Source organism: Triticum aestivum, chromosome 7A, assembly GCF_018294505.1.
Source record: "Triticum aestivum cultivar Chinese Spring chromosome 7A, IWGSC CS RefSeq v2.1, whole genome shotgun sequence".
NCBI classification, from domain to species: domain Eukaryota; kingdom Viridiplantae; phylum Streptophyta; class Magnoliopsida; order Poales; family Poaceae; genus Triticum; species Triticum aestivum.
This window is the reverse complement of record NC_057812.1, coordinates 399,321,497-399,335,385: the sequence shown is the minus strand read 5'-3', so window position 1 is coordinate 399,335,385 and position 13,889 is coordinate 399,321,497. Positions and strand designations below refer to the sequence as shown.

Sequence of the window (13,889 nt, the reverse complement as noted above, 5' to 3'; positions counted from 1 at the left end):
CCATGGAGACAGAGGAGCAACGACGAGTCGATCGATGGAAGAGAAGCTTCGACGCACCCCTACCTGGCGCGCCAAATGTCGGATTCGGGGTTTCGCAGACCCTTGAGAGGTTCGAATACTGAGGTGCGTGCGAAGAACTCCCTCTTCCCAACCTGCCGGCTCAACAATTCCACAACCTAGCTCGACGAACCCAAGGGACAAGAGACACATCAGTTTATCCTGGTTCGGGCCACCTTGCGGTGCAATACCCTACTCCAATTTTGTGGTGGATTGCCTCGAAGGGCTGGGGTTGAACTAGTATAGTGGATGAGCAGCCTCAGGAGGAGAGGTGTTCTTGAGCTCGATGAGCTGGTGAGGTGGTTCGGGTGAAATTCGTCCGTCCTCCCTATGGTGGTGGCTAAGTATTATTTATAGTGGTCTTGGTCCTCTTCCCAAATGTACGCGGGAAGGGATCCCACAACGGCCAAATTCAAAGGGAGACAACTAGTACAAGTTATTCTGACAAAATTAGTCTTCGCCTGCAAAGGCTCTGGCGGTGACGCCGCAGTGGGCTCCGCGATGATCTCCGACCTGTCGTCCTAGCGGTCTTGGTCTCGTTGCATCAATATGGAAACCTTTAGTTGATTCCTCGGGACCCTGCGCCTGCGCTTGCCTCCTTAGTACCAAAAAAGAAGCTGGTACACTGCACCCGCTGGCGCTCGACTGGCCTTGGTCATCATGACTTACGTCACGTGAACCTCGCAAGATGCACCTTGCATTGATATCTTCACTCCTTGGAAGCCAGTCTAGTGAGGCCGCCCCTCAAAGAGGTCCTAGTGTTGTCCGCTTCACGAGGCTTGGGCCTCCGCGAGGGTCTTGGGGGGTTGTTGCTGAAACTGGGCCGTACCGGGCCGTCGATGGAGCCAAGCCGTGGGCCGCAGGCAGGCAAGTCTGGGCATTCCCGTTCCCAGGACGCCAACAATCACCATCCTCATCTCATGGGAGCTATGGCTCAAGCGCAACTGTAGAGTGTTCCAGAGGAAGATCGCTGCACCTCCGGCCATCCTTCAAGCCGTCAGACGAGCCCTGGAATCCTGGCGACTGGCAGGAGCGAGATGCATGCTGCACCCCTTTGGGGACCCGACGTGAAATAGTGTCACCCACTCACCCCGCTCTTTAGGGTTTTCTAGGCCCTATCACTCTTCCTTTTCTCTGAGCTTTATTCCCGTGCAAACGGTGATGTAAATACTGCTGCCTGCCTCATAATATAAAAGGCCAGCTTTTGTTGGTAGTTTTTTAAAAAAAGTATCTTCAACCAAAGTGCGAGAACAATTTGTCGAGGGTGGCACGCATTTTGTACCTTTTTCCAACCATACGCTAAGAACACACAGCTGCAAAATTGTACTAGGCAATAATTTTTCATAAACTAATATGCAATTCGACTTACGACAAACAATTTTGCAACAACAAAAACCGTCTTTGGGAAGTATGTCCTGACATGGGAACTAAGAAGGATTTACGTGACACTATGTACACACTTGGGGCTTTCCACATTCACAAACTCAGAATCTATTATAAGAAGTTACAAAAATCATACTCCCTTCATTTTTATTTACTCCGTATGTTAGTTTTGACTGAAGTGAAACTTTATAAAGTTTGACCAAGTTTGTAGAAAACAATATGAACATTTACAGTAACAAATTTATAGAATGTGAAAATATATGCAATGATGAATCCAATGGTATTGATTTGGTGGTGTATATGTTAATATATATTTTTACAAACTTGTGGAAAGCATTTAAAGTTTGTCTTTATACAAACCTAATATGCGGAGTAAACAAAAACGGAGGGAGTATCTTAACTCAGTGCCTGAAAATAAAGCACATGAGTCGATCAAGAAAATGCCAGCTCGCTTTTCACTTCGTGAGTGCCCTTGAGCTGATTACTAATTGTATACAATTTGACCGAGATGGAAATATTAGACCAAAGCAGTAATATGCTCTAACAATGTACTTGCCAGGTGCTGTTGCCGGTAAGCACCTCTTTTGGCACGAATAAGTGGAGAGGACACTGTCATGGTTGCAGCTTACAGCATTATGCAAATACCTTCTCCAGAAATCACTCCTGACGAGTGACGAGAGAGTAAATGACATTATAAGAAGGCTAAGTAGTGGTGAAAGCCTCGCACAAGATTCCGTTTCATCCATTTACAAGTGATCTTTAATTTGTTTTTATTGAAAATATCTCGTGACCTATAATCTTAACCGTACAATTTATACATAGATGTTGCATGACAACAAAATTCTGATAGAAGGGCAATGTGCCCATACCTTGACAACAGTTGTTCTTCTACATACCAGAAAGCAACTTTTGAGAAATATGGACTTCGTCATGAACAGCTATTTATGCAGACGCAAACATTAGTCTCAACTATCTAAATCATAAGTCACATAGCTAGTGTACAACTGTGAAGGATATTAAAGAAGATACATGAATTGAGTGAAAGGTGATGGGTACAGACCATAATGTACTTCCTTAGTAATGATTGGAATTTCTCAGATACCAACATAAACACATCAAACTGCCCAATCCAGAGCAAGAATAATCAATTGAATCCAGTATTACCTGAACCTACATGAGAAGTCAGGAAAGATGGTAAATAACTGAGCAATGGAGCCAACGATCACCCTAAAATTTGAGGAGTTATAGGTTGAGTTATCGACTGACCAAATTTATCAAAATGACTAAGATCAGTAAAATGTATCTATTCAGCCAGCACCCAACTACTCCCAGGCATCTTACTCAAGCCTCTTTCCTTCATTGTCTTCCTTAACCTCTTAAGCTTGTCCCATTTGTTTGCTTGTGCATATATGTTCCCCAACAGTATGTAATATCCACTCTCTCCAGGCGCCTGTTCAAAGCACTTGGAAGCAACGACCTCCCCAAGCTTAACATTGTTATGCAACCTGCAAGAAAGAAGCAAAGCACCCCAAACGCTAGCATGTGGTTGCATCGGCATCTGCCTGATCAGCTGAAACGCTTCATCCAACTTCCCGCTACGCCCAAGGAGATCTACCATGATGGTGTAGTGTTCCATTGAAGGTCTAATCTTATATTTGCTTGACATGAAAGCAAAACAAGCTCGAGCTTCTTCCACTAGCCCAGCATGGTTGTATGCAGACAACAATCCCACAAAGCTCACTGCATTAGGACGAATATTTGCGTCAGACATCTCCTTGAATAAACCTATAGCTTCGTTTAACTTGCCATTCATCCCGCAGCCCACAATCATCGCACTGTAAGATACCACGTCTCTTGTCCTCAGGCCTTTGAACAAATCAAAAGCGCTATCAATCCGCCCACTCTTGGTGTACAAATCCACGAGGGCGGTGCGCAAGTGATCATCCAGTTCAATTCCCAGAGACCCCATGAAGCTCTGAACCCACAGCCCAAACCTCAAGTTCCCTAGCTGGGAGCAAGCGGAGATGACAGATGAGAAAGTTTTCTCATTGGGCAGAACACAGACATGAGGCTTGAGCATCCGGTTGAAAACTCCAATCGCCTCCCTCGCACAGCCATTTTGTGCATAGCATGTAATCATCGCATTCCACGCATAAAGATCATTCTTGTTCTCCATCTGTTCAAACAGGCCAGCAGCAGCCTGAACGTCGCCAGCCTTGGCATACCCGGAGATCATCGTGATCCAGGAGATGTTGCTCATGACAGGCATCTGCTCGAACATCTCCCTCGCTCGAGTCAGGTGGCCATGGGCGATGAGCCCACAAATGACGGCATTCCAGGACGCGGCGTTCCGCTCAGGCATCTGGTCGAAGAGCTCGATGGCGCTGCCGAGGCGACCAGCCTTGGCGAGGCCCGCGACCATGGAGTTCCAGGACACAACGTCCCTCACGGGCATCTGGTCGAACAGAGCGCGCGCGGCAGAGAGGTCCCCGTAGCGGAGAAGTGAGGCGAGCAGTGAGTTCCGGGAAACGAGTAGGGAAAGCGACGCCCGTGCTCCCGTGGGAGGCGTTTCGTCGAGCAGGCTGCGCGCGGCGACGGGGTCGCGGGAATAGAGGTGGGCAAGCGCGGCGTGTGGGTAGGGGTGCGCGAGGAGGCCTAGGCGAAGAAGATGAGCGTGGAAGGAAGCGGCAGCCGTGGCCACAGTATGGGCGGGGAGGCGGGAGACGGACTTGAGGACGGCCGCGAGGGCGAAGGGGCAAGGGCGGTGGGCGGCGCCGGAGCGGAAGGACGAGAGGTAGAGCGCAATGGCGCGGCACGGGCGGCCCTGGTCTGCGGCAGCGCGGATGGCCAGTGTCCACGGTGAGTTGACGTGATCGGCGGTAGGGTTCGGCATGGACCGTCGCCTATGCTTTCCGGCGACTCACGTTCCCGGTAGCAGGGGTGGGAGGGCAGACATGACTGGCGCCCGTTTTGGGGGGTTTCAGGTAACAGAGAGAATCAGTAGCTAAAACTCAAAATCGGAAATTTTTGGTCGATCGCAAGCATAGCCGATGGCTAAACCAAAAGCATTATCAGGCCATCTCCACCGAAACCCGCAAATTTTCTCCGTCCACATATAGAGGGACTAGTCCGTAAACAAAGATGCGGAAGAATGTGTTGACGCTTAAAAGTGGCACAATCGTAAAAGTTGTTTTAATCTATGTCAAGATTAATTCAAACTTATGATTGGAAGTCACCATGATATGGCTTTTTTGAGAAGATCAAGATGGATATGAAAGTGGTCTAAAACGGAGTCCGGATGCAAAAGTTATGACAAGTTCAGAGATACTTATGGTGACACCAGATTAAATAATGGCTTGAAACCCTATTAAGATGACTCTAAATGGAAAAAGTTTCAACATGAAAGTTGTGTGTCTCGTCGAAACGGATGATTTTGATATAAAAAACGTCCTAAACCGAGGTTGTATGCAAAAGTTACAGCCAGTACAAAGCGCTGCTGCACTGGATGGCCGGACACTCCAGCGACAACCATCCGGGTTTTGATTTTCTCTGTGGATGACCGGACACTCCAGGTATGTTAGTCCGGATTTTGAATTTGGCTGCTGCAGACTTCGGAAAACAGCCGAAAACCCCCTCAAGATGGCATCAGATCAAAAAATGTTCAACATGAAAGTTGTTCGTCTTGTCGAAACGGTCAAGATTGCTTTTGGACTCATTTCCATCCGAGGTCGTTTACTCGCCCGAACATGGCCCACAACATGCAGCCAGATTTTACCGAACAGTTTTGGAAAGTTCGGACCAAACAAATCTGAATTGGATTAGGGTTTTGGACGTGAATTGAAGCCTTTTCCTTGCACGGGAAGTCCAGCCGCCTCTTATATACTCAAGGGGTGATGGCCGATTGAACAACACACAATCGTAAACACATCTACAACTTTTTCATCTACGTCTTATCCTTCCTCGTTCTTGCTCCCTCGTTCTTCGTTGTTTTTCGTGTTGGAGAGCTGCGAATCGCGAGGCTCTAGGGGCGGCTTGGCCGACCTAGGGCAGACCATAGCCGCCGCACTCCCCGACGGGGTCCCTTGTGACGCCCCGAGACCGATGTGCCAGGTGTCTTCCAGTTATTCGCTGTTGTTGCCTTGCCATTGCTTTTGTGTCATGCATTTCATATCATGTCATCATGCGCATTTCATTTGCATACATGTTGGTCTCATGCATCCGAGCATTTTCCCCGTTGTCCGTTTTGCATTCCGGCGCTCCTATGTCACCCGATGTCCCTTTCTACCTCTTTTCGTGTGCGGGTGTTAAACGTTTTCGGATTGGACCAAGACTTGTCATGCGGCCTTGCTTTACTACCGGTAGACCGCCTGTCAAGTTTCGTGCCATTTGGACTTCGTTTAATACTCCAACGGTTAACCGAGGGACCGAAAAGGCCTCGTGAGTGTTGCAGCCCAACACCCTTCGAAAGTGGCCTAAAACCCACCTAAACCTCCTCCATCATCTCGACCGTTCGATCACGATCGCGTGGCTGAAAACCGCACCTCATTTGGACTCTCCTAACTCCTTCTACCTATAAATATGTGTCTCCCTCCGAAATTCTCGCGCAGACGAAACCCTAATTTTTTCCCTCGCGCCGCCGGACACTTCCCCACCACCGACGGACATGCCCGCGCCGCCCGCCGCGGCCAACCACGGCGTGCCACGTCAGCGCCGCCGTCCTCTCTCTCCTCCACCGCGCCAGGCCCGCCGGGCCCGGATCGGGCCCGCGGAGCCCAAACGGCCGCCGCCGCCACCTGCGGATGAGATCTCGCGACCCCGCCGCCATGGAGTCGTCGCCCTGCCGCCTCCGAGCCTCGTCGCCGGCGCCGGCCATCGCCGCCGAGCCCGCGCGCCACCGCGGTTCCTGCCCGAGACGTCCCGAGCGGCGTGCGCCTCCCTCCGCCGCCTCAGGAGCTCGCCGCCGCCTCTTCTCATCGGCGAGCGCGCGCCACCGCCATCCGCCGCGTCGCCGCACCATCACCAAGGCGCCCCGCCTTGCCGCATCTTGTCGCTCCGGCGCAAGTCCGGCCACGAGCTCCTCCGGTGGCCTCGGACTCCGGCCGGCCATCCTCGAAATCCGCACCACTACAGGAACTCCGGCCATCCTCGTAATCCGCGCGGATCCAGATCTGGATCCACTCGATGGTTGACTTTCTCCTCCCGAAACCCTAACTTTTTGGCATTTTCATCATGTCATAACTCTGCATCTGTAGCTTCGATTCGTGCGTGTAGCATATCAAAATGTTCGTCTCGACGAGTACATCATTTCATCTCATTGCATCATTTTCATTTGAGCTCATCTTGATGCCCGAAATGCTGTTGGAAGAGGGCTATGTAAGGAATTTGTCAGATCTGTTTCAACAGATAGCTTTTTGTCATTTTTGCCATGTTTAATGTGTGCATGCTATGATCCTGAGCTCTACATGTGTTTTGTTATATGCCATGCCATCTTTACAGAGGTGCTTGCCATGTATTTTTGTGATATTTATGGTGACTAGCACAAGCATGCAAAGTAGCGTGATCGGTAATGCTGATTTCAGGGACTTAGAATTGCACCAAGTCCTGGTTCTGTTTTTGTTGTAATGCCATATGTTCATGTTGTTTCCTAGATATCTATGCCTATTTTGAGGATGATCAGTAAGGATGTTTTGTTAACATTGTGGTGCTCTATCCATCCATGTCTTTGTTTGCATTTATGGAGCAACCTAGCTTGAGTCAATCGAGCTCTACTTTTGCTATAAAATGTTCCTGGCAGATTGTTAACTTGTTTAGCGATTTTGCCGAGGATGTTGCTATTGATCCGTGCATGCTATGTTGTTGTTCTTGCCATGTATAGCTTCTATGCCATGTCTTCTTGATGTATGTATGCTTAGTTTGTCGTGCCATATTCTGTAATGAGTGCATCGAGCTCGTAAACATGCCTACTTGTTAATCTGTTTTGCATGCTCCAGTTTTTCACTAAGTCTGAATCTGTTTATATTTTTGCCATGTTCACATGCTTGCAATTGTATTTTCTGATCCCTTTTGGCTCAAGGTCACTAAGGGACTTTTGTTAAGTGCTTTGAGTAGCTTCATTCCATGCCTTACTTTGCCATGATATGTTCCTGTATCATGTAGTTTTCATGCTCTAAAGTGTGCTTCCTGATGTTAATTCCAGACTTGTGTTAATTTCACTAAGTCTGAAACCTGTTATCGTTTGCCCTTTTGCCATACTTGTTTGAACCTGTTAATGAGTGAATTGGCCGTAGCTCAGTGTTCATCTTTTGTTAAGCTTCTCGAGTGGATCCATGCCATGTATTTTGTTGTCATGTTTGAGTGCTGTAGCATATTTATCTTGATGCATTTAGTTGGTCACTTGCTGATTATCGCAGACCGGTGCCATATTTGTTTTGCTTGGCATTTCCAAACCGTGCATCCGATTCCGGTGATCTTTATATCGATTTCGACCAAAATCAAGTCATTTTTTAGTGGCACTCTTGGTTTTCCAATTTGAGGCCAGGTTCTATCATTCCTTTCCAAATCATGCATATGCATCACATACCGCATCCCGCATATCATACCATGTTCATATGTTGGTTGTTTACTATGTTGTGTGCTTTTTTCCGGTGTTTCTTCTTCGGGTTGGTTCCGAAAACGTCGCGTTTGTGAGGACCCTTTCGTCTATGTCCATTTGTCATCTTCATGGGCTTGTTCTTTTTCCTTGCGGGATCTCAGGCAAGATGACCATACCCTCGAAATCACTTCTATCTTTGCTTGCTAGTTGCTCGCTCTTTTGCTATGCCTATGCCGTGATACCTACCACTTGCTTATCATGCCTCCTATATTGTTGAACCAAGCCTCTAACCCACCTTGTCCTAGAAAACCGTTGTTTGGCTATGTTACCGCTTTGCTCAGCCCCTCTTATAGCGTTGTTAGTTCCAGGTGAAGATTGAAGTTTGTTCCTTGTTGGAACATGGATATTTTGTTGGGATATCACAATATCTCTTATTTAATTAATGCATCTATATACTTGGTAAAGGGTGGAAGGCTCGGCCTTATGCCTGGTGTTTTGTTCCACTCTTGCCGCCCCTAGTTTCCGTCATATTGGTGTTATGTTCCCGGATTTTGCGTTCCTTACACGGTTGGGTTATAATGAGAACCCCTTGACAGTTCACCTTGAATAAAACTCCTCCAGCAATGCCCAACATTGGTTTTACCATTCGCCACCTAGCCTTTTCTTTCCCTTGGGTTATGCAGACTCAAGGGTCATCATTATTTTAACCCCCTCGGGCCAGTGCTCCTCTGAGTGTTGGTCCAAACTAGAGCCCTGTGCAGCGCCCCCTCGGGGAAACTCGAGGTTTGGTTTTAGTTGTATGGAGCGCTCATCTGAGTGTGCCCTGAGAACGAGATATGTGCAGCTCCTATCGGGATTTGTCGGCACATTCGGGCGGTGTTGCTGGACTTGTTTTACCATTGTCGAGGATGTCTTGTAACCGGGATTCCGAGTCTGATCGGGTCTTCCCGCTAGAAGGAATATCCTTCGTTGACCGTGAGAGCTTGTGATGGGCTAAGTTGGGACACCCCTGCAGGGATTTGAACTTTCAAAAGCCGTGCCCGCGGTTATGGGCAGATGGGAATTTGTTAATGTCCGGTTGTAGAAAACCTGAAGTTGACCTTAATTAAAATACATCAAGCGCATGTGTAACCGTGATGGTCTCTTTCGGCGGAGTCCGGGAAGTGAACACGGTGTTGGAGTAATGCTTGACGTAGGTTGTTCTAGGATCACTTCTTGATCATAGATTTCTCGAACGTGCTTTGCCTTCTCTTCTCGCTCTCTTTTGCGTATATGTTAGCCACCAAATACGCTAGTCGCTTGCTGCAGCTCCACCTCATACCTTTTACCCTTCCTATAAGCATAAATAGTCTTGATCGCGAGGGTGTGAGATTGCTGAGTCCCCGTGACTCACAGATGCTTCCAAAACTAGTTTGCAGGTGCCGATGATATCGTGCAGGTGACGCAACCAAGCTCAACGAGGAGCTCGTTGAAGATCTTGTCTTTTGTGTTGTTTCGTTCTAGTTGATCAGTAGTGGAGCCCAGTTGGGGTCTATCGGGGATCTGTGTAGCATTTGGGGTAGTCTTCTTTTATTTTGGTTCCGTAGTCGGACCTTGATTGTATCTGGATGATGTAATGCTTTGCTCATGTAATTGTGTGAAGTGGCGATTGTAAGCCAACTATGTATCTCTTTCCCTTATGTATTACATGGGTTGTGTGAAGATTACCTCACTTGCGACATTGCTTTCAATGCGGTTATGCCTAAGTCGTGCTTCGACACGTGGGAGATATAGCTGCATCGAGGGCGTAACAAGTTTGTATTAGAGCCTTCCCCGACCTTAGGATCCCCCTGCTTGATCGAATCGCTGGCGTTATTGAGTCTAGAAATGTTTTGAGTCTTTTAGGAATTATATATATCGGAGAGTTAGGAATTCTTTTTACTCCTCAGTCCCTTCGTTGCTCTGGTGAGGCATCATGACGTAGAGTTTTGACTCTTCTCTTCTCAAATTTCACTAAAAAAATTTAGGATCACGCGGGTATCTTGGAATTGTTCCGATGGTTTTGTGACGAGAACATTGTTCTTGGTGCCTCCTGACATTGAGGGGTTGTGGCAGTGTCCCGGGGAGTTGAGCTCCGAGGTGTTGTCGTCACAATTTTATCGTTGCAGTTCTGGAATACCTGAGTTTAGTTTCGCCGACATCGAAAATCTCTTTTATGCAGTTGTTGGTGAGATAACCTCGACGCCACCCAGTACTGGGGCGGGAGTTCGGGAGTATTGCCAGAACTCGTATAACGGATGCTTTTCGAAGGTTTAGGTAAACGATTTCTGAAGGTTTCTTGGTTATGTGTTGAAGGATGGATACAGCTGGATGTAGGATTTGTTAGTTTTGGGTGAGATATTATGCTTCCCCTGTATCCCCAACACCTGATTGCATAACCGGAAAATTTCGGGAGTTTATAAGTGGGAATTCAAGTAGCTCTTAGGATATATTTCCGACAGATGTATGATATGAAATTGGGGTTTGACGTCTAGTGGTCCGCCTATTCACGGTTGGTTTTACAGTGGTCTCGTTGTGTCTTAAAGAGTCCTTGGCTATGCTGACTCGGGGACGCTTCCTATGTCATGTGCACTGCCTTGTACATGATGGTGTTGTACGATCGAGCCCGTGTAGGCCCCACCGCGAAAACTTCGGACGAAATCTCTATCATATGTTTGTTCTGGCTTATTCTGCAAGCCAATCCTTTGTTTTGTTTTGAGTTGTGGTATTCGAGTTGCTTCAAGTCAAATGTTGATTCCATGCCTTTTCCTAAGTGGTGTTCTCATACTCCAATGTGAATACCAATCCTTCTTGGTCATCAAGATTGTCTTGTCAATCCTTTTTCAACCGGCGTGTTTCTCTTCAAGTGAATCCGATCGTTTTCAACATCCGCAAGATCAATTATTAGTTCTTTTCAACGGTGTTCATTTCATCCGCCCCAAGCTTGCCTTTGTTTTCCCGCCCACCCACCCTTTTTCTTGGAGGACTAAGATTTCTTATTCAAGTATCCATCTTATTTATGTGAAGTCTCTCCATTCTTTTCCTTCAATGTTCTTATCCGGTGATTCTCATGAAGATTCTAACGAAGCTCAAGTTCGTCATTCTTCATTATTTTCTTCTTCGGTGGATTCTAGTCAAGCTTTGTTGATCATACCCTTTCCTCTTTTCAATGCTTTTCTTATGCCGGTGCACCTCATAATCATTCCCTGCTTGCTATTCAATTGTTCCTGAGTGCTCAAGATATCTCGAAGATTTGTGTTTCCACTCTGCTTTCGTTCAAGCTCTTTCGAGGATGTTATCTCATTCAATTCATTTAATTCAACCGGTGTAACCTCCCTTTTAAAGCATTTCAACGATGTATCTTTTGAGTGGGCCCTAACCCACAGGTCTTTTTCCAGGATCTTACCTGACTCTTCTTATTTTCCCGAAGCTATCCCAAATTCTTTTCAAAGTTTGACATAAGAAGGAATTATCATCAGTCTTATGTTTTTCTCCAAGATCTGTCGAATTCTTTTCATCGTTGGCCCAACTTTTCCATTCTTCATTCCGGTGTGCCTCAATAATTCATGGTGGTGTCTCTCATCGTCTTTCACAACACTTGAAGACCGAAGAAGATTTTTCTCTCAATCTTGCTCCACTCTCTTCAAGATTCGTGGTTCTAGCTTGATGCCATCCTTTCATAATTGTTTTTCAATTGTGAGAATTCTTTTCACCTATCCGGAGCAATTCAAGATTCTTTTCAGTTTGATTCGTCCAAAGCCCATCATTTCAGAAGATTTATCCATTCCAGCTTTCAGCTCTCATACTCTAAATCATACCAGTGCTTAGATCAAGGATCCTCTAATCAGCTCGTAATCTCGTCGTTCTCATGGATCTAAATTCTCTCAAGCATCTTCGTGTATTTGCTAATCCTTCCCGGTGTTTCTTCATGCTTTATTCGTTCTTTTCCAATTCTTATGGTGGCTCGTTCAAGATTTCTCTTCCTTTGTTATTGTATCAATTCATTCGTTGTCCCAGATTCTATCGGTGGATCGTTGAAGACTTTCTCAAGTTTGCGCCATATCTCTCTAAATCCTTCCAATGGTAATAAGTAGTATGCCAAATCCATTTGCTCGTCATCAATTTAAATTGATGAAGAATAAGCATAATGTAATTCTTATTCTTGTTTCATCCAAGTGATTTAATCCCTTATTCCGGAGGCTCATCAAATTCTCGGTTTCACTTGTTTCATCTTTTCTTTTCCAGAGTTCCAAGCTCTCTCAATTTATTTCATCGCGAAGATCCATCTAATCATTGCAAGGATTCACCTTGTGTTTCCAACTTCTCTTTCTTCTCGTTATCCTTTTGTTATCGGAGTTATTCATGGAGGCTCTACTTGATGGTTCATCGAGGATTTAATTCCTTCTCGAAGTTTTTCATCGAGTTTCTTTTCAGAGGAACTCAAGCATTCTTCATCTTGCAATCCGGAGTGCAATTCTTTCTACCGTATCATTGGAGGTGGTATTATGTCATTCTTGATAATTTGAGTTCATGTTTCATGATTCAAATGTTGTTAAGAATGAGGTATTTTAATCCATCAACCTCTTCATTGGAGTTATCTTGTGTCATGTTTCTCCTAAAGCCTTCCCTAACAATTGTTGCTATTTATGGTGCTTATAAATGATCCAAGTTCTTCATTTATCCTCCCGGTGAAATAGTTTTCTCGTCTCCTTGTTCATATCAAACCAATTCTTCTTCTTCTCGTGAGTGGCAGGTTGTCACCTCATATTTTGAGATGTATTCCATAAGACCATATCAAGCTTATTCTTTTTGTTGTTGGTTTTCAAACAACTCCTTTCTAGCTTTTGTTGTAAGCGTGTGCTGTCAAGATCTTGTTTTTTCTACTTCGTTCATTCCATTCCAGTCTCTTTTTTCTTCCGGAGGCTTTGTGATGTTGCTCTCTTCTACCCTTCTTCTTGTTCTTGTAAGGACCTTGTTCTTTTCATGCCTATCCATTTAACCGGGGTGTGGTGCCATTTTTCTCAAATTCTTTTCGCCTTATCAAAACTTGCATATCTTTCCAACCGGAGTGCTGTTCGAATTAGTTCTTCCTTGTTCCTCTTTTCCAACGGAGTGTTTTCAACTTTGTTCATCTTTGTGGCATTCCTCCTTTCTTTTTGTTCTACTTCTCAAGATTATTTGGTTTCACTCGTTTGTCAAAGAAGCAACTTAGTTTTACCTCCTCTCTTCCTCTTCCTCTTCTTTTTCCCTCCGGTGCCATTCTAGATCTCGGGACGAGATCCTCTCGTAGTGGTGGAGTGTTGTGACGCCCCGAGACCGATGTACCAGGTGTCTTCCAGTTATTCGCTGTTGTTGCCTTGTCATTGCTTGCGTGTCATGCATTGCATATCATGTCATCATGCACATTTCATTTGCATACATGTTCGTCTCATGCATCCGAGCATTTTCCCCGTTGTCTGTTTTGCATTCCGGCGCTCCTATGTCACCCGGTGTCCCTTTCTACCTCTTTTCGTGTGCGGGTGTTAAACGTTTTCGGATTGGACCAAGACTTTTCATGCGGCCTTGGTTTACTACCGGTAGACCGCCTGTCAAGTTTCGTGCCATTTGGACTTCGTTTAATACTCCAACGGTTAACCGAGGGACCGAAAAGGCCCCGTGAGTGTTGCAGCCCAACACCCTTAGAAAGTGGCCCAAAACCCACCTAAACCTCCTCCATCGGTCGTTCGATCACGATCGCGTGGCCGAAAACCGCACCTCATTTGGACTCTCCTAGCTCCCTCTACCTATAAATATGAGTCTCCCTCCGAAATTCTCGCGCAGACGAAACCCTAATTTTTTC

At 46.2% G+C, this 13,889-nt stretch overlaps 1 protein-coding gene across 1 annotated transcript; it reads right to left on the bottom strand.

Annotated features, from left to right (window-relative positions):
- Positions 1-2,281: 2,281 nt before the first annotated feature.
- On the bottom strand, positions 2,282-4,460 carry LOC123147110 (pentatricopeptide repeat-containing protein At4g22760). The gene is made up of 2 exons (XM_044566346.1): positions 2,707-4,460; positions 2,282-2,610 (listed from the first exon to the last, which is right to left on the bottom strand). The coding sequence occupies exon 1, from the start codon at positions 4,331-4,333 to the stop codon at positions 2,744-2,746; it is 1,590 nt and encodes a 529-aa protein (XP_044422281.1). The 5' UTR covers positions 4,334-4,460; the 3' UTR covers positions 2,282-2,610; positions 2,707-2,743.
- Between the last annotated feature and the right edge of the window lie 9,429 nt (positions 4,461-13,889).